The following is a 20,977-nucleotide window of genomic DNA, read 5'->3' as shown; positions in this document are numbered from 1 at the left end:
TCGGCTTCCATTCCTAATTTCATACATCCAACCTTATTAAGAACAAGCGAAAGGTGTTTGTAGACTGACTAATGAAATTCCTCTACCGACTGGTGAGCACCCTGACATAGAGTTGTCATTTGGTATTCAAGAGTGCCTAAATCCCGCATATCTGCGTAGTGCAAAGTTAGACATTTAGAAATGGCATTCCAGTTGAGTGGAGTATTATAAGATTCTAACGCAGTGTCTGCGTTTCCCGTGTTTTTATTACGTATGGTATGTAGAATCCGAAAATACTTAGATGTGCCTACAGTGTGTTCATATGTTTTAAGAACTCTATCCACACCCTTTTTCCAAGAACTGAATTCTGTTGGGTTGCCAGAAAATTCCCTTAAGCTTTTTACGATGTCTGGTACCCTATCCAAACCTTCGAGGTTAGCTCGATTTTCATAGGAAATTTCCTGATTTGGAATCTGTGCAAAATCGAATCCTGTGTTTTGAGCTTGTTGTAATAGGACCGGTAATTGTTCAGCAATTATTTGTCTGACTGCTTCTTGTAACTCTAATGCTGCCATATTGTCTCTGTGTTCCTGATGTAATTCCTGTCTATGAATTTGTCTTTGATTTTGAACTATGTTAGCTGGACGTTGTTCTTCCTGATTTAAATTTTGAAGTTGTTCTGGCTGATGTTGAGGTTGTTCTTGAGGTTGTAAATCAATGACGGGTGGTCGTATAAGATTATGCCGATTGGCCATAGGAGATTTTTTTCATGGGTCTGTCTTACGATAAAAATGGTTGATAAGTATAATTCTTATAAATATTAAGTTTCAAAATTAATTATTATTTTTTTTTTTATATGATAAGGAATGAATGTTTCATTTGCTTAAATTAATTTTGTAATTTAATTCGAATTTAAATAGTAGTAGAAATGTTTAATCAAATTTAAATCACTTAAATACTTTAAAATACTTTAATTCAATTGGTATTTAAAAATGGTTATTAATTAAAAATTTTATATGAATAAAATTTTAATAACTCAAAATAATTAAATTTAATTTTAAATTTTATATTCACTTTAAATTTAAATGGAATTCAAATTTTAGAACTTTAACTTTAAAATTTTATTTTAAATTTTTAACTTTTGATTTTTATAAAAAATTTTTTTTTTTTAGTGTAGAGAATTTTTTGCTTTTATTTTGGTTTAACTTTTGGTTTGGTTGCCTTCACTTATTCACTATTCACTTAACTTATCATGATGTGGCTACACCTCCTGGTGATCCGGATGTCTTCCTTTTTGTTTCCTACTGGGGATCCTGCGATTCACACTTAGTAGAGGTTGTCCTGCGGGCGTACCTGACAGTACTTGTAGTCCACCGATGGATCAGTAAACTTGTTTTTCACCGACCGGTTACCGTCTTCAGCTTGCAAAATTAATTGCCAAGGAGTCTCTCTGATTTCAGGTTTTATGTTTGGGCCAACGGAGTCGCACAAAAATATTTTAATTATTTGCACTAAAAGGAACTTAATCGTTTTTCCTCGCGTTGGTCCCTGTTCGGGCGCCAGTTAATTTCCAGGATAATAAAAACCCAAAAAATAAGTTTTGAACGTTTGATTTATTCGGAGTTCAATTTGAGACTGATTTTATTCATTTAAAAATTCCCTGATCTAAGCTGTGGGTTGGGGCAGCGACGTCGACGTCGCGGAAGAGACCGCGGCGGTGGCCTAGTTCTGGTGGAGCGGCTGAAACTGCAAGGTTTGCAGAATCGGCATTTTGGTACTGCGCTGTGGCTGCTGACCGGATGCGTGTGTTTATGTTATTGAACTTGGGGGTTCTTGGCGTGTTTATGTTATTGAACTTTCGGGCTCTTGACCGTTGTATTGAAATGTTGCAATGTTGCCATCGACAATGTTGCAATATTTCTCGGAAAAAATGTAGAAATATTTCTGTGATTAACTTATACATATATATCGGGGGCTCGTTTGGTGACGGATTCATTTTTATTTAATTTTCAAAGCACAGCAAGTTCTGCTCGTCTCTATGCCGCAAATCGAACTGACCTCCAAGAACGCAGAGCTCAATTTTACCAATTCCTTCTTTGCTCCTGCCTCTGTTCTCACTCAGTTCGCGGAATACGATCAGACCTCACTCAGTAGCAGACACTCAATTTCCGCTACTATGCTTCTTTCCCGCTAAATGCGCATTTACAATCCAAAGTTCCAAAATATGTCTCGCCAATGCGTCGCCTACTTTAAATGACGTTCTAGGAACGCAGCGAACACACACTGACCTACGAAGAACATGTAATTGCCTCTCCGACACGGCCTTCCTGACAAATCACACGTCCTCGAGTGCTACCTTTAAATCACACAGTTTTCACATATCAGTTGTAATTCATTTTTATTCTCTTCATTAAAATTTCTTCACATAATTTGAGGCATTTGGACCAACATAAACGAATAAGTTTCTTGATAACATTCTTTACATTACTTTTATTTCTTAACCATATTTAACAATTCATACTAACTTATGAACTTTATCAACTTGTGCATTTTCATTCACACCAAATTACCGACCCCCGCCATAGCAAGTCCTTCTGCTATGGTGCGGTCACCACTGACCCCCGCCATAGCAAGTCCTTCTGCTATGGTGCGGTCACCACTGACCCCCGCCATAACATGTCCATCTGTTATGGTGCGGTCATTAAATCCCCTCTTGGGATTCCAAAGCACCTACAGTGCCATCCATATCTTCATTTCCCACTTGGGAATCAGACTCAGCTCCTTTTGAGTCGTCGAATTCTTCATCAACTTCTTCACTTATTTGTCTATTCGGCAATGCTCTCAAAAATTCATGCGCATACTTATATGTTCTCTTATATGTTCTCTTACTCATCTAGTAACTCAATGATTTCAAACGGATCTTTATGTTTTGGGTCAAGTTTTGTCTGGTGTCGCTCTTCCTTTCTCAACAATACATGGTCTCCAACGTTAAATTTAATTATTTTTGCTTTGTTCTTATCAAATCTACGTTTGTCGTAACGAGCATTAACTTCCATATTCTCCTTAGCTTGTTTTCTTACGGATTCTCTATTAATTAAATTATCCTCTTCTTCACCTATTGGCAATAGGCCGAAAGGTCTAGCTTCCCTACCGATAAGCATTTCTTATGGGCTGACCTTGGTGACTCGATTAGCTGTGGAATTCATTGCCAACTGTACTTCGGCCAATGCATCTTGCCACGATCTCTGACTTGTTTCGACAGCGGTCAACATACTTTTAAGTGTGCTCATAATACGTTCAACCTGGCCATTTGCCCTACTCGCGCCCGTTGCAATTAAGTGAAGCTCAATTTTTTGGGAAGAACAAAAATCACGAAATCCTGAGCTGGCAAAGTTACGGCCCTGATCCGCTATAATTCGAGTAGCCACACCAAACAAACACACGACGGCTTTAAGGGCTTTAATAGAACTTTCTGTGTCAATATTTAAGATATGATGAAAATAAACAAATTTTGTGAACGCATCCACCAAAACAATTACATACTCCTTTAGGTCGTTCTTTCCACTCAACTTTCCAGTAATATTTATGTGCACTGTGTGCCACGGAATTTCGACCTTATTAATCGGATGTAATTCCACCTGAATTTTCGCAACCGGTGGCTTGGCTAGTTTACAGGTAATGCAGTTTTCGACAAACCTTCGAACGTACTTCGACATATTTTCAAACCAATAAAACCCATATACCTTATCCAAGGTTTTTTCCCAACCCAAATGCATAATAGATTCGTGGACGTGATTAATCACTGCCCATCTAAATGCCCTAGGTATTACAGGTAAACACTTGTTTTTGCCGTTCCTTTGTATTTTTCGATATATAACGCCTTTTCTCAATTCATAAGTTTTATCTAAATTTTCCGGCAATTCGTTATTTTTAAGCTTAGCTAATAAATCAGCTATTTCAGGGTCCCGTTGTTGCTCAGAAACTATCCAATTGTCAGTTACCTCAGTCAATTCAATTCGCTTTTCAACAATTTTCTCTACGCTCTTGCATTCTTTAATCATCGGATTCCTTGATAAAAAATCTACGTGTGCCATTCTTTCTCCTTTCGTGTACTGAATGTCAAAATCAAACGACTGTAGAAAAGCCCACCATCGATGCACCCTTGGTGAAAAATACGATTTTGTTCGACTAGCTTTTACCGAATTGCAATCAGTAAATACAACAAATTTACGCCCCTGTAAATAATGACCAAAATGTTTAATGGCATTGACGACTGCCAAAGTCTCAAGCTCCTATGTGTGGTATTTTGATTCAGCAGGTGACGTGAATTTACTAAAATATTCAACAACATAGGGCTTTTTGTCGATTTTATGAAGCGAAATTGCACCATAGCCAATTGCGCTGGCATCTGTATGAAGTTCAATCGAATGTTGAGGGTCGAATATGGTTATCACCGGCTCCTGGGTTAAAACGGATATTATTTTCGAGCGAATTCTTTCATGCTCTAACAGCCAAACGAAATCTGAATTTTTCTTTGAAGTGAGCGAATACAGTATTTTTAAGGTCTCTGAAAATTTTGGTACAAACTGCCGAAAGTAAGATGCTAGCCCTATAAATTGTCTTAACTGCGTAACCGTTTTTGGGGGTGCCAATTCTGTCAGCGCTTGAATTTTGCGTGGATTGGGGCGAATCTGTCCTTTGCTCACTTCAAACCCCAGATATTCTATACTAGTTTTAAGAAAGGAACACTGAATGAAAATCCAGCCTTGCTCAAGGTTTCTAGCACAATCTAAAGCACGATCTAAAGCTTCGTGCTTAGTTTCGGCCACAATCAAAACATCATGTTAAGTCGCTTTCCTTTAAACTTGTCTGCAACACTTTCCTTGACCAACGAACATTCAGCTTCTGAGTCGAAGCAAAATAGTATTGACTCACCGGATGCTTTTATTATTCCCTTGGTCGGGGAAACAATGCAAATGTCCTCACGCTTCTCGAAGGAGATCTCATTTCCGCTGGTCCGGATTTTAGGACATGAACTAGCGTAATTTCCCAGTTCGACGCATTTAAAACATCGTATATTGGAGCGATCCTTCACTCCAGTATGCCTGCTCCCGCACAGAATTAAATTTCGGCAAAGCAACATGTACAGGCCTTGCATCTGCTACCGGCCTTGGATTCTGCATGGATTTGATAATGTCCATTAGATTCCGGTTCTGTGCTTCAAGAGCTGCGAGGATCTGGTTTGAATCTTGAACTCTAGGCTCAGCCGATCCCACTTCTGATATCGGGGGCTCGTTTGGTAACGGATTCATTTTTATTTAATTTTCAAAGCTCAGCAAGTTCTGCTCGTCTCTATGCCGCAAATCGAACTGACCTACGAAAACGCAGAGCTCAATTTTACCAATTCCTTCTTTGCTCCTGCCTCTGTTCTCACTCAGTTCGCGGCATACGATCAGACCTCACTCAGTAGCAGACACTCAATTTTCCCGCTAACTGCGCATTTACAATCCAATGTTCCAAAATATGTCTCGCCAATGCGTCGCCTACTTTAAATGACATTCTAGGAACGCAGCGAACACACACTGACCTACGAAGAACATGTACAGTGGATCTCATTAATATTCGGTTTTTTGTTTTTTAAACTTCAAAAGCAAATAAAATGTACAAGACTAAGAAAAAACAATTTTTTTTTAATGTGGTATTAAAGTTGGTAATATTACCTTTTCATAGGTATATATATATTGAGACTTTATTTAAAATTTACAGAAGAAACATATATAAACAAAAAAAAGCTCAAAATTTGCGTTACTTTAGTATTCGGTATTTTTTGAACGTCGTCAAAAAAAACCCTGTGGCAACTCCAAAAACCCAAAAATTAGCGCGAAAAATGGGTTTCCCAGAAAAGCCAACATCTATGTGTCAATAATTGACAGCAAACAGACAAATATACTAAGTTTTAGCTCCAAAATTTAAGATGGGCCGTAAGAGCAAAAATTCGTCCTTGGAGCAGCGAAAACTCGTTCTCCAACTGCATTTAGAGGGCAAAACTTACAAGGAAACTGCCAAAATCCTGGAGATGAAGTCGAATACGGTTGGTGACATCGTCCGACGGTTTAAAAATGAGGGAAGAGTCGCCTCAATTAAGCAAAAAGGACAACCGAAAAAATTGACTGAGCGCGAAGAAGCGGAAATAGTCCGAAAAGTGAAGAAAAATCCTAGACTTAGTGCGCCAGAATTGAAGGCCGAACTCTTCGCCGACCATGGGAAGACCGTTTCAGCCCAAACCGTTCGTCGTACCATAAAAAACCATGGGTACAAGTTGTACCGTACAACGGCAGAGTCGCTCGCAAAAAGCCTTTGCTGGCTGAGCGTAACCGGAAGTTAAGGAAAAATTTTGCCCTGGAGTACTCGAAAAAGGACCAAAGCTGGTGGGACGATGTAATTTTCTTGGACGAGAGTAAATTTAACCTTTTTGGCAGTGACGGCAAGACCATGGTTTGGCGGCAACCAAATACGGAGCTGCAAAAAAAACACCTAAGACCGACTGTAAAACACGGCGGCGGAAGTGTGATGATTTGGGGCTGCATTTCCGCAAAAGGAGTGGGAAATCTTGTATTTATTGAAGGAATTATGAACCAGGACCAATATTTAAAAATTTTGAAGGAGAATTTGAAGCAGTCGGCGGAAAAAATGGGCATTGGCGAGACTTTTAAGTTGTACCAAGACAATGACCCGAAACATAAGGCCCATAAGGTTAGGTCCTGGCTGCTTTATAACTGTCCAAAAGTTTTGGAAACGCCTCCTCAATCGCCTGATCTCAATCCGATTGAGAATTTGTGGAGTGAGTTGGACCGCCGTGTCCACAAAATGCCAATTTCATCCATATCGGCCTTGAAGGAACGGCTTCAGGAAGAGTGGGCTAAAATTGGCCCCGAATACACCAAAAAAATTATTCAAAATATGCCAAAACGTTTGGCCGATACCATAAAAAATAATGGCTATCATACGAAGTATTAAATTAAGTTTATTTTCATGATAAAAAATGTTTAACATAGTCGATAATCATTATCGGGGCAAAAAAAATATGAGGCGGCATTATCGGATAATGCCGCCTCATATTTTTTTGCCCCGCTACTAGATTTGTCGCCATTAGTCGCTATGATATTTGGGTGCTCCAGGTTTCACGATACAGCTAAGATGTTTAGCGACTTTTTGAAGTACATACATACATATATGTATATGTATTTTACAAATTGGAGTTCCCAAATGGCTTTTTGCTGAAAAACTCTCTCAATATGTGGAACTTGCCACCCATTTTTTAAAAATGAATAACAAAACAAGGAGAAACACTTCAGTCGAGTGCCTCTACTATAACCTCGACTTGACTTTAGTTGTCAATAAAGTTGCTAAAGTATATTACTAAAATCAGAAAAAGCGGTTATTAAAAGATTTTTTTATTTTATATTAAATAAAACTATTGTTTTAAGTTATTATTTCACCATGTGTTTACAAACAAAAGCGAACTTGGGTTGGTGTAGTTACGTATTTACATACATACATATGGGGGCGAAAATGTGCGAGTTGAGCGACGACGAAATGGAGTGTCGTCGATCGAATTCGACTTTAATTTTCATATAACTTCTCTTAAACCCTATGCTAACCTAAGAGGCGAGAGACGGGGAGAATTCGGAAAAGCGAATTAAAGCTTTATTGGCTCCTGCTCTCGCCTTACAACTAGATATTTTAAAATCTTTATATTATTTTCTTGTTTTTCTTTCCCTTTATTTCTCCAAACCCAAAAACTTTTTGAAAAGAATTAGTATGGCAATACCTTTCGATCAATGTACAATTAGTTTTGATATTAGCAGATTTTCAGTTTTTCCGCCTTTTACATAGCAGTCTCCCTCTAAATTTAAATTGGTAAACATCTAACCAAATAAATATTTTGCTTTTGCAGTCTTTAGAAGCTAAGAAGATGGCTGATATTTCCAACAAGCTTGCCAAGGTTGAGGAAGCCACTCGCAAAAAGGATGAGATTACCAATGAGTTCATAACTCAGACCAAGGAGCAGCTGGAGTCTAAAATGGAGCAGCATGTAGAGAAACGAGACGCCATCATCAGTGACATGAAGGAGAAGCTGAAGGTTAAATGTTTTATGATAATCCTATTCTTGACAAAATATTTTTATTAATTTGAACGAAAAACAGATTCATGCGCAGGAGATCGAAAAGACGCGTGAGACTCTTGAGCAGCAGAAGGCCAACGAGCAGAAGGCAATCGAAGAAAAATTGAAAATTGCCCAGTCTTTGCGTGATGAAAATATTAAGAAAATGTTGGATCGTCTAAAAGAGCATGTGAGTGTGCATGTGGCTGTCGACCAAGATGACTGAAGGATTTTAGTTTCTTTTATTCAATAAACATATAAATTACATTTTTATTTAACTCACGCATCCCTAAATCTGCATGATTAAGAAAGAAATCAAGCCATGATTATTATTAATCGGAAAAGCACAACCATCTTTGGTATATAATCTTTTATCTGATATGAAATATTCTTTTCGTCTTCACAAAGCCCATCAACATTTTTTGTATTCATTCTAATGTTCTTGACAATAAATGGTATTTAAATTTTGTTTTGCCTTTTTTTCTGAATGCACAACATTTGAAGAATATTGCGTTAAAATTTTAGATTGATCCGAGTAAAACTTCCGAAGTTATACATATGTAGGTAGTTGAACGTAGGTGAGTTAGCTCGTTTTGTATTCGATTTTCGGGTGTCGAAAACTTTAAAACGCTCTCCTGAAAAGTTGTCATTTCAAAGTCGGTGAACACGATCCTGTAAAATCTACTGGACGAATCGTTTTGTAATTTGGCACACTATTTTTGTACCTAAATCCTCAGGTACTGACGTTAAGTTTTTTTTTTTACTGATTAGGCTAATCACGAATTTTTAGGCTAAAATCACGTTTTTGAATTCAAAGTGTTACCAAAAATTCAAAAATTGTTACCTTTAGTTACCTTTAGAAAGAAACGCAGTGAAGGAGACATCTCCGACCCTATAAAGTACATTAATTCTTGATCAGGATCGCTTCCTGAGTTGATATAAGCATGTCCGTCTGTCCGTCTGTCTGTTTCTACGCGAACTAGTCTCTCAGTTTTAAAGATATCGAATTGAAACGTTGCACACACCCTTCATTCCTTTGCACGCTGTATGTGTATGTATAAGTCGGAACGACCGGGATCGGCCGACTATATCCCATAGCTGCCATATAACTGAACGATTGGAAATGCCATAACTTTGGTGTTTTTAAAGTTAGGAATTTGGGATTTTTAATAAGTTTTAAGAATGCATCATATGAATTATTTAAAAGAATATTATTTACAGAATATTCTGCTCCGCCCGAAGTTAGCTTTCCTTTCTTGTTTAAAACCTTTTTCCTTGGAGGCGCTTACGAAACTTGGCTGCGAACGGCTTATTTTTTTTTTCGATGAAAATTTGTGAGAACTTAGTTTAAATGTTGTACTTTTATCTCTATATATAAAGCTATCAGTAAGAAAACTGGGAATCAGCGCACAGCCAAAACCACTGGTTAACAATATTAATATGTATTTTTATTATATTCTAATAACTTTAAACTGATTTGCTAAGATTTATTGGGGCTCCCCAAGTGGCCCCAATCGCTTTCAATTGGAAAAAAGGTCAAATTTCCTTTCAAAAATTCTTGACGCTAAATCGTTTAACCAATCGAATCCGTGTTTGCGCCCAAAAATAGTTTAAGACATTATAAATGTTTAAAAAAATTGACCGCTAAGATTTAAGCCTTTTTACTATTTTTAACACCCGTTCTAAAATTACAATTTAGCAAAAAATATCTTCAAACGTCGAAAAATGGCACTTCTAAACTGAGTATCAAAAATTCCTTCGGTAAAGTTTTTCCTTAAGCTTTAACGATTCATTTGATGGTTTTACCAAAGCTCTAGCTATCTTCTAAACAAAGAAACTAAGCAAAAAGGCGATCTATTATCGAATTTAAGTGCTCTTTACAGTTATTGCTGCCAGAATACTCAAAAGACGTTTTTTTGGCGAAAATCTTGATAGTGTAGTAAAAATATACCATTCAAATTGTTTTTTGCGGTGTTTATTTTTACAGTGTTCTGCCACGCGCTGTTAGGAAACATAAGAGCGGGAGATCGCAGTAGATAGAGAGAAAGGAAAGAGTGTAGCAAGTGCGCAAAAGAAGAAGTTAACGGGGAAACTTTCAATTTGGTCAGAGTCGTATCAAGAAAATTTCTTAGCATAACCGTGTATTTTGGTGTATAACCGTATGTGAGCAATAATATTATTATATTAGTTCGCCTTTCTCGGAATTTTTATTTTTTCTATAGAATGTGCAAACTTGTTGATATTTTTGATGTTAACTTAAAAATTTGGTGAGTTATGCCAGTTAGTTTCGTTTTTTACTATTCTTAATTAGTATCGTCATAAATGATTTACATTTAAATGATCATTTTGTTTTTTATTAATTATGTGCAGTTGTGATATACCAATTAGCATACTTGCATTTTGTACATATATAAATGCGTTTTTGTAGTTTTTAATCTTATTATTCGATATAAACATTGCATAAAATGCACTATTTAAAAAAATATTGTCTTAAATTTAAGAGCTTCCTGTATGGAGACAGAAATAATGCAAACTTAAGACATCGCAAGCGAAGCTGCGGGCACCCTGCCTGTACGTTATAAAATAATTAATCTCACATTAACCGTATCGTGTGACAAAATTCATAAAAAGAGGCCTTTTTTGGCCGAATTAACCATACCCCTCCCCCTTTAAGCTGTATAGGCTTCAAAAGAGTTGACACTGAGGTAAAACGGATTCAGACATGTCGTTTGTAACGACATCCCAAATAATCCAATTGTATATGTATATATAACCAATGTTTTTTAAATTTACGATTTGTTTATAATTTTAAGTACAATTTTTAGATAACTTAGGTAAAAATATGTTCTAGAATATATTACATTTTAAGTACACTTACTTTTTATACCCTTGCAGAGGGTATTATAATTTCAGTAAAAAGTCCGTCTGTCCGTCCATTTCTACTCAAACTAGTCCCTCAGTAAAGCTATTTGCTTGAAACTTTCCCAAAAGTTCTCTTTTTATTCAAGGTAGTATATAAAAAAAATAAATGTGAACAAATTTGTATTTTGCTGTTTTTCTATTTATCAAAATATTTCTTTGAGATAATTGTACAAACTGCAAGGGTAGATAAACTTCGGCTTGCCGGGATCGGCCGACTATAGCTGCCATATAACTGAACGATCGGAAATGCCATAACTTTGCTGTTTGTAAAGGTAGGAAGTTGGGATTTTTATGGGTATTAAGAGTGCATCATATAAGTTTTTTGAGAATATAATTTACAGAATATTCTGCAAGGGTATATCAACTTCGGCTCCGCCCGAATTCAGCTTTCCTTTCTTGTTTTATTTTGATTTTATGTAAATAAGTGTTTAATCATGTGTGCATATAATTTTTGGTTTTTTTCTTATATCCTTTCATTTAGAACACAATCAAAATTGCCGAAATCAAATCGCAGAACGATCAATTGGAATGTCAAAAGCTCGAGGAGAAAGCTCGCATTTATGAGAACAAATTGTTCGCCGCAGAGCAAAAGCGCGAGAAGGAATTGCAAAAGAAAATTGAAAAAGTCCAAAAACTCGTACGTTCCCTCAAAAAAGCAACCATTTGCCTTATTGTTCGAGTAGCACTTGGTTGTTGTTGTTTCATCAGTTCCAGCTCCTTTGGATAATGAATCCCCACTAATCATTCATCGTTTCTTGTACTTTTAGGAGCGTCGTGCCGAGCTAGTGCGCCAGAACAAGGCCCAGGCCCAGGAAATAGATGGCCAGCAGAACCCCATTGTCTCATCCGGCTAGAGAGGTCGATATTGCATCGAGAGCTGTGCTCACTTACTGCAAACATGGCGACTACAAAAAGAATAGCAACACTGCATAATACACCAACACATATTTAAGCAAGAAAACTATTTAAAATTAAACCAATTTCTTCAAAATTCTCAAGTATTATAGAAAGAAACGAAAAGGCAAGAAGAAAATCTTAAAGCACCTCTGAGCGAATTGAGCCGAATAACGAAAGAACATTTACTCACAAACAGTAAAACGCTAAGTTCAAGTAAAAAGAAATGATGCTTACGGCAAATTATTGCAAAAAATAAATAGTATGGGAAGTCAATATTTAAACTTTAAAGCTCTGCCAGAAAATTAAAATTTAAAGCCTGTCATTTAAAATTTAAAATGAAATAATATTTTCAGCTTGACTTTCAGTTTTTTTAAGCTTAAAACTTTTTACCTCACGACTTTCCTTTATTTTAATTTTTTACTTTAATACTTTTAAAAATATCGCGATGTATTTGCATCGATAAATGGCTTTCGAGGGTATCATTTTTCAAAATATCTTAAATAAATATATGATTTTATGTATAATTTAATAAATATTTTTGGTTACTAACTTGCTAAAAAAATATATATATTTGCTGAATAGCTCAACACTAACAGATAATTATTTTTTATAAGTTTCGCATTTTCTATTTATAAAATAAATGTCAAACAGAAAAAATACATAAGAAATGCTTAAAAACTTTAATAAAAATCAAATAATGTAAAACACACAAAAAACATTTTGGTTTTATTTACATACAACACAGACATGTTTAAAAACCATTAATATAAATGAAAACAAACTACATATGTATAAGCATACATAAATGTGGGTATTATATGGAAATGCATTTTTGTCTAACGTCGAGTTATTTTTAGAAATTTATAAACATTGAATGGGGTTATAATAGAAAAAAAGTGAGACAAATGGGATATTTAGGCAAATTTTTTCATCCTGCTGGTTTTTTATTTAGTTTTGCACCAAGGAACGCTTTAAAGGATAGCTTAAATTTAAATTATATACCGTTATAAATGTGTACTCGTGTAAAAGTATGGCTTCTACAAATGAATATCAATAATATAAAACTCTTAATAAAAAGAGCAATGGCAAAACAACTACACACACGCACAGACCAAAAAATTACCCAGACACGAAAACTTTCAAACATACTCAAGAAAAGTGAACAAATAAACGTAAAGCATCAATACAATTGATAAAAATGCTTTGATATTTACTCAATTTATGATATGTATATTAATGGCTAATCAATATAATCTAATGCAATAATCAGCTGTACGAATCTTTTAAGTAAGAAGAGAGCGATACATTTTTGAAAAATGTTCTTTACACATGCCAGAAATACGATCGCTTAAAAAAACACATTTTTTAAGTTCACGCATAAATTAAGTTCATATAAGCCACAGATAACTGACCATACGCGAGCAAAATACTTATAACAATTGTATAATAAAAGTGCGTAAAACAAATAAATGAAATATTTATAATTGGTGAATCTTGTTTTTTAAATTTATATATTTTTACAAACTTTCCTCAAGTTTCCTATCGAGTTAGAAAAAAATGGCGCCATGCGATGGGGCTTTATCCGTGTGGCAGAGTTGCTCCACTATTTCCTAGGCGCATATGTACTGTACTCGCAACATCGAGCAAAACACTTTGGAGAACGAGAGTATGTCCCCATACTTATATTTGTGGTTTACAATTAACTTATACAATTTATTTATTGAAGGTATTAGGGAATACTTTGTGAAGGTTTTGTCATAGAGTAAGAATCTATATAGAGGTTTCATTTGCTCTCCCCGCACCTCTGCCAAAGCTCTGCTGAGAGCCATGTTCGAAGCCAACTTCGCGAAGCTTCGGTTGAAACAAAGACCAATATAATCTCTAAGATGCATAAATATGCATAAAAATCTAAAAATAGAATTGCACGAATAAGCAAGTGCGTATGTGTGCGTATTTGTTCGAGAAGACGATTTTCGGACAGAAATCATTTCTGGACTAAAAAACTAATTGTGTGACAAAAGAACTTCTATGATTGAACAGGATGTTTATTTAAATTGCATTTATGTACATACATGTCGCAATGAAGCTTGATGGAAAACCTTTTTATTAACCTTAAAAACGAATATCTGCATATTTAAATTAAGGCAGGCTTGCACCTTTTCTGGAATTTATTTCTTGAAAAGTATGGTAGGTGTGGGAATAAAATTTTAGCCAGTTGTAGGGTACAGTTTATTGAAGCTACACAATTTTTTTGAGTGCGATCCAAGCGAAGGGGGGAGGGGGAGTACCGAACAATGGCGGCATGTCTCGTCCTCATGGCGGATTTTTTGGAATTTTAAGAAATAATCTGAAACGCAAAAAACGAATATATTCTTAATCTGTACACTTGCTCGCATGGCTTCAACTAGGATAATTGAAAAAACATAAAAAATGCAAAAATTATGAGCTTTTGAAAAAAAAATCGGTTTTTTCCTCATTTTTTCGTTACTCATTATTTTTTTAAATAAACAATTTTTAATATTTTCAAAAGATCCTAGTCTATACCATGCACATACTTCTGAGGAACATGTATAAAAAATTTCATGACGATTGCTCAATTTTTGCGGCTTGTACGACTTCCGCCAACTCGGAAAACATGGTTTCGAGAAAAACGCGTTTGAAAATTTTCACTATAATGGCAACGCGCTTGACACCGGTCCACCAAACGGCCGATAACTTTCGTAATTCAAGAGATTTCGACTTGAAATTTTAGGAGAGTAAAATTAAAACATGTATGTATCCGAAACTCCAAAAAAAAAATTTGATTTTTTTGACTTCACAAGGTACAAGCCTGCCTTAAAGCTACAAACATAACTTTTAGTACAAAACATATAAAACTACTTGATTAAATTTAAAAATATATTGAAATATTTTTAATATATTTGAATTTACTATGATTGTTAAACAAAAACAAAGCGAAGTATATTTAAATTAAATATATTTAAAGGATGTTTAAATAAATATATTTCGCTTTATTTTTTATCCAAGGCTGTTTTTATTAACTTTAAAATGGAAATATTAAATTTCATTTTTATTCAAATATATTAAACTTTGATTTAATGATTTATGGAAATATTAAATTTAATTTTAATTCAAATATATTAAACTTTTATTTAATGGCTTAAAATATTTAAAGTAAATACGAATATACGAATATACAAATATCTAATATAATCAACCTGCATTTAATAGTATATTTAATATATTGACTATTTAAATTATTTAATCAATTTAATAGAATATTTAACATATTAACTATTTTAATTATTTAGTATATTTAATAAATAAAATAGTTAATATACAAATACATATACAAATATTTATTATTTATTTTTACAGGGTAGGTTTAATTTTCAAAATTTAGCTACCCTAGGAGTATATTTAAATATAATACAAGTACATTTTTTTTAAATTATATATATTTTAAGTATTTCGTATAAAAATAACATTTGGTTTAATGATTTTGTGCCTTTTAGATTTGATTTGAAGCTTTTTTAGATAGAAAAGCACGCAAACCTTTTTTGTTTCCCCTTTAGGTTTTTCTTTTTCTAAATAATTAATTATTTATATACATTTAATTTATATTATGATAATAATTTTAAATAATGTTATTATAATACGTATAATATAAAAATACCACATATTTTTAAATACATATATTTAAAATACAATAAATATAAAATATTTATTCTGTTCATTCGCAAAATTTCTGAGGCTCCTAAAAATCGTTCACACGTCGCACGCTGAATACCCAAATGACCATTATTCCAATGTGAAGTCATGTATGAAATACATTATGTATCTTTATATACGTAGATATATTTGGTCATTACTAAAAAATACACTACATTCGAATAATAATAAAGGAAATACAAAATAAGTATTTTTAATTATGTTAGAATTTAAAATAAAGAGTATATTTAGACAGCGCGAAATGTTTGTGAATACAGAGCGGTTGGTTGTAGAGGGGTTGCTGTAGAGCGCTCTCTCGCTGGCTTTTGGGCAAGTGAGGAAAAAGCCAGTTGAAAAGCCAGCACAAAAAATTCGAGCGTTTATAGAAACATCAGTTAAGCATCCCTACATAAGCATTAAAGGGCTGCGCAGCCGCATTCAAAACGGCTTATGAGACATTCATCTACCAATGAGTTGAATGAATCGGCTGCGAAATGCAATGAATGTGAATGAATGTGTGCGCCGCCGCTGTACTCAACTCATCGAACTCACACATAGGGAGAGCAAATTGAATGCCGAAAGAACCGGGTAAAAATAGTGAGTGCGATGAAATTAAATAAGAGACAATAATACAATGTTTATTTTCATTTTATGTACAGTGACAAACTTAATTATTGGCACAGCAAGCATGTTAAACTTTGAGGCTATTTTTCTTCTTATAATATGCTGATATTAAAATAAAACAAAATATTTTTAGATAGAATCATTAATTTTATGTTAAATACAAGTGACTTCATTAATTTTTCTTTTATAAATAATTTATTAAAAATAAAAAACCAAAGAATGGACCAAATTTGCCTGAACAAAATTATTGGCACACTTGGGTTTTAATTAACTATTTTGTTAAAACTTTATCGATTTGGCCACTTTTTTTTAATTATCACATTTGCCTCTATAATCTTAATGGAATAATGATTAATTTTATAGCTAAAATTGTTTTAGTGCCTTAAAATAAAGGAAAAGATGTTTGACTTTACAAGGTAAAAATAAAATCAACCGCATGTGTCCAAAAATTAAAATTTAATAAGCAGCATCAAGGCAAATCGATAGTCAACATTGGGGAAAGGATGCTCAGAAGCCATTTTTTCCATTCGGAGTCCTTTGCCGCATTTAAAGGACCCACGCAGTTGCAAAATGCAGGGCACACTGGCTAATCCATGGATTTGAGAGGCCAGGAAAGCGTAAGGATCGTATAAAAGGACAATGTCAACCCCCAGATCTCCTCAACACGTATCGAAGTTGATGATAAGAAGGACTTTGGTAAGGAAATATCGTATTTGCGGAAAAGATATTATCAACTGCCTTAGCAAGACAAGTCTGTCGCTGTACAAAGAAATTAAAAAACAATACAATTTAAATTTAACAGTTGTTTTTTTTAATTTACTGATAACTTTTGCTAATTTCAAGTTCATAGCTGCACAGTGAGAAGGGCACGCCAAAAGATTAAATTTTTTACTCTTTGCGCTAGGGTTCACCAAAAGTTCATTTCATGTGGTTGGCAACGCGAAGTAATTTTCTGGTATTTTTTCGTCGATCTGAGTACCGAGGTGAAAAAAAGCCTGACGAAAAGTTAACGCCAGCTGTTTGCCTCTCGCTCTCTCTCATGACTGGCGTACAGTTTTTGTTGATCTGATTACTATGCTTAATTAAATCACAGTGCGCTACGGTCTTACTGTCAATCAGCTGTTGACAAACAGTAACAAATCAAAAAACATTTTCAGGAAGGGCCCCTTAAAGATATTCTCAAGTACCTTGGCAAGTCGAGACAGCCGGTGTACAAAGAACTTAAATTTAAATTTTTTTTAAATTTTTGATAATGTTTGGTCATTTAAGGCACATGGCTGCACTAAATTCTTTTTTTGTTTGCTTTATCCGTCCCTATTTTGCTGCGTCACCGGCAAAATAATTGTTTATTTATTCTTAATGTGTTTTGAAATTTGAATTGATTTTGTCCAACGACAGCTGTCAGTTGTTTTTGGATGGTGGCTTTGTGGGAACACGAGATTCACATCTTTTAAAAATTCCATCCGTTCCGCTACAATGTCCTCCGTGGGTTTATAAGGCTAAGATTGAATTTAGTTTTGCATTATTATTCATTTTATTGACGGAAAAACTTAATTTTCACGTTATTTATTTTCAATTTGTTTTCTTCCAACAACTCTTTTAAGCGGATAGAAACAAATGCTGTTTAATTCTCAACGATTCAGTCGCATACGGAATACCCTATTTGTTTGTTAGTTACTTCAGTGTTCGGTATTATTTGTAGAGCCGCCTTCGTTTTTGGTATTTCCTTGGTAGCGACGCAAGGTCACACTTTTCCTGGCAGATTAACTTTGTGGGTGTGAATCATAATAAATTAAGTAAAAAGTGCACAGCCAATTCACACCGACACCCACAAATGGCAGCCACACTGAAGCCCTACCTGACAGCCGTGCGCCACTCGCTGACTGCAGCGATGTGCCTACAGGACTTCCCCTCGCAGGTCGTGGAGCGCCACAACAAACCGGAGGTGGAGATCTGCTCCAGCAAGGAGTTGGTCCTCACGCCCGTCGTGGTATCGCGCAACGAACGCGAGAAGGTCCTAATTGAGCCCTCGATCAACTCGGTGCGCGTGAGCATCGCTGTGAAGCAGGCGGACGAGATCGAGCGCATCCTGTGCCACAAGTTTACCAGATTCATGATGCGCCGCGCCGAGTCCTTTGTAATCCTGCGTCGAAAGCCAATTGAGGGCTACGACATCAGCTTCCTGATTACTAACTTCCACACAGAGCAGATGTACAAGCACAAGCTGGTGGACTTCGTCATAAGCTTCATGGAGGAGATCGACAAGGAGATCAGCGAGATGAAGCTCGCAGTCAACGCAAGGGCCCGCACCTGCGCCGAGGAGTTCCTCAAACGCTTTTAGGTAAGTGCGGCAAGCTTATAAAGTCACCCACTCCACTAATAAACTCCTTGCAGGTGAACGCAACCCCATCTCGCCTAGTTTACTTTGCTTAAGTATTTCAAAATCGATTCAAGAATAAAGACGTCTTTTGTATAATTTACTACTTCAGTGTTTGCTGGGTTGCTGTGGGTCCGCACCAAGACAAGACCACTGAGTTTTCGTAGACCACTTCAAGTTGCTGCGAATTCGCCTCAGGAGGTGCCCCCTCCGCAGCCGAGTCGTTGAAAGTGACATTGTCCATATGGGCATTTTGGTCTGTAAAGTGGTACTGGCCCGAGCTGGTGGCCAAAACCGGCATTACTGGGTTGAAGCCCACTCCGTTACAGCAGTCTGAGTGCAGGGGCAGCACGGAGGCCTCTCCGTCTTCGTAGAGATCCCAAACATTTAGGAACCCTCTCGTGTCGCCGCTGGTTAGCCAACGACAGTCACACATGATGTCAAACTGAATGCGCTGGTTGGTTTCTACATGGCGCTGGAACTCGACCAACGGCTTCTTGTAGTTGCGCATGTCCCACTGCAGGATCTTGCCGCACTTGCGAGCTCCGCTGAACAGATGACATTCGCGGGACCCGTTCCCGCCATATCGCAGTTGGGTGATGCCGCCCTTATGTCCGCCCAGCGTAAAAAGAGGACCCTCTTTGGGACTGCAGCGCACGTCAAAATGCTGAATATAGCCGTGCCAGTTGCCGCAGGTCAGAGTGTGGGGGTGGTCAGTGCTCTGAGCAATGCAAGAGATGGCAAACTTTACGGGGTAATCATCGCACAGTCGTCCGGGTCTAACAAGTGGAAGAAGATTAATGGGCGAACGGAGCACATCTCCTGGCTCACCTGCTCGTGTCAAAGATCTTGATGCACCGCTTGTATCCTGCGTAGATTTTCTGGCCGTCGTGGGAGAAGGCCAAAGAAATGGCTGCCATGACTTCGTCCACAGCATCATACCCGCTGTAGCTGCATCGCAGTGCGCCGTCGAAGGCGTCCCACATGTGAATGGGCTCGTGCTGCCGCGTGGCCAGCCAACTAGGGGAGATTTCATTGGCAGTAAGACCGGGACAGGTCACCAACTAGCAGTCTACTCACAAGCAAGAGTCTGGCTGCTGGCTGTTCATGAGTGGAAACCAGACGCAGTCGTAAACGGTTCCGCCCTCGGGCACGTGTACCGCTGACTGGAGCTTGGTCAGGGGGCGCGACGGCTGCACTGTTGACGCGGAGTAGAGATCTGTGGGCAGCTCCATGACGTGCATGCCGTCTAGGTGGACGGGTACCAGGATGCATGTGCCGTCCGGGGACCAGTAGCAGCCCTTGGTGTAGTGCTGGGCTTCCGGCGACGAGGTCCAGCAGCGTCGCCCCAGCTCCACGAGCCTGCCGCGGAAGTACTCGAGGAGTACATCTTCAACAAGCGCCTGTGACTCCGGCACAACCTGTATATTGGCCGAAGTCAGCTCCAAAGTGTCATCTATGTCGATAACGCGCCCACTCTCCCCCTCCTCTTCGAACTCCTGAGAGGTCTCAGCCTCAAGACTCGTCTCCATGGGCCCAGATGCATCCAAGCAATTACTGTCGTTCACAGACTGTCGCATACGCAGCTTTAATATCTCCGCCTCTGAGAGAGTCACGCTGAGTTTGGCCGCCGAAATATCCCCTGTGGATGTAACCATTGTGCTGCTGAAACTCACGTTATGGTTTAGCATGGACGCCTCCACTTCGCACATGGATGTGCTTAAGTTAAGGGCTGTAGATGTAGTTATGTTTATCTATTTGGTATTTGTTTTTAAAATTCCACTTACAATCGCCCATCTCGCTCATTTTTGCCGCTCAAGCTCAGTGTAACCGTACTTGGGGTGCAAAAATATACCAATTTATTTAAAGCCTAGTCATAGAGTAAGAAACGTATAGAGGCGTCATTTGCTCTGCCTGTCAATTTTTCGACGCCGGCCCGACGCCCATGTTCGAACGGTGTGGTTAAAATATCAGCTGTTCAAACATGTGCGAGGGACCAGGAATAGGATACAACCGCCGTAAGAGCTGCGTGCGATTGAAGAGTATAGCAAGTAGGGGTTGAATTCAAAACATTTGGCGGGCCTTGGTTATATTTTGAGAGATTTATGATACTTTAGTACTGTTAAATAACCCAATTATCACTTCAAAGAACCCAAATAACATTTAGCAACGTTGCCTCATAAATAAAATTCAAAAAATGTGCTTATATATGGCTTAATTTGTAGAAATTTTGGGTTTTTCTGGGAAATGTGGCTCAGGGGTTAGATATAAATCAATGGCAATTCAAACTCCTAATTCTTTAA

The 20,977-nt window shown here is 36.9% G+C and overlaps 3 protein-coding genes across 9 annotated transcripts in view; 2 read left to right on the top strand and 1 right to left on the bottom strand.

The window, feature by feature from the left end:
* The window catches only part of LOC108040678 (stathmin), an 87,618-nt gene extending 75,562 nt beyond the window's left edge, over window positions 1-12,056 (top strand). For 6 of the 7 annotated variants that reach the window (XM_044460290.1, XM_044460294.1, XM_044460292.1 and 3 more), the window contains 4 exons: window positions 7,937-8,122; window positions 8,187-8,333; window positions 11,547-11,702; window positions 11,833-12,056. In XM_044460290.1, the coding sequence (XP_044316225.1) occupies window positions 7,937-8,122; window positions 8,187-8,333; window positions 11,547-11,702; window positions 11,833-11,919 (576 nt within the window). In that variant the 3' untranslated portion in view covers window positions 11,920-12,056. The remainder of the gene's footprint in view (window positions 1-7,936; window positions 8,123-8,186; window positions 8,334-11,546; window positions 11,703-11,832) is intronic. The other variant, XM_044460293.1, reaches the window with a different exon arrangement.
* Window positions 12,057-18,021: 5,965 nt separating this feature from the next.
* LOC108037918 (actin-related protein 2/3 complex subunit 4) lies at window positions 18,022-18,777 on the top strand. The gene is made up of 2 exons (XM_017114594.2): window positions 18,022-18,638; window positions 18,692-18,777. The coding sequence occupies exon 1, from the start codon at window positions 18,132-18,134 to the stop codon at window positions 18,636-18,638; it is 507 nt and encodes a 168-aa protein (XP_016970083.1). The 5' UTR covers window positions 18,022-18,131; the 3' UTR covers window positions 18,692-18,777.
* Window positions 18,693-20,558, bottom strand: LOC108037907 (telomerase Cajal body protein 1 homolog). The gene is made up of 4 exons (XM_017114581.2): window positions 20,462-20,558; window positions 19,755-20,406; window positions 19,506-19,694; window positions 18,693-19,453 (listed from the first exon to the last, which is right to left on the bottom strand). Exons 1-4 carry the CDS (start codon window positions 20,478-20,480, stop codon window positions 18,778-18,780), a joined length of 1,536 nt encoding a protein of 511 aa, XP_016970070.2. The 5' UTR covers window positions 20,481-20,558; the 3' UTR covers window positions 18,693-18,777.
* Between the last annotated feature and the right edge of the window lie 419 nt (window positions 20,559-20,977).

This window comes from Drosophila rhopaloa, unplaced genomic scaffold (assembly GCF_018152115.1).
Source record: "Drosophila rhopaloa isolate 14029-0021.01 unplaced genomic scaffold, ASM1815211v1 contig_2, whole genome shotgun sequence".
Classification (NCBI taxonomy): Eukaryota; Metazoa; Arthropoda; class Insecta; order Diptera; family Drosophilidae; genus Drosophila; species Drosophila rhopaloa.
The sequence above is the reverse complement of the archived record's forward strand: the minus strand, read 5'-3'. Positions and strand labels throughout refer to the sequence as shown.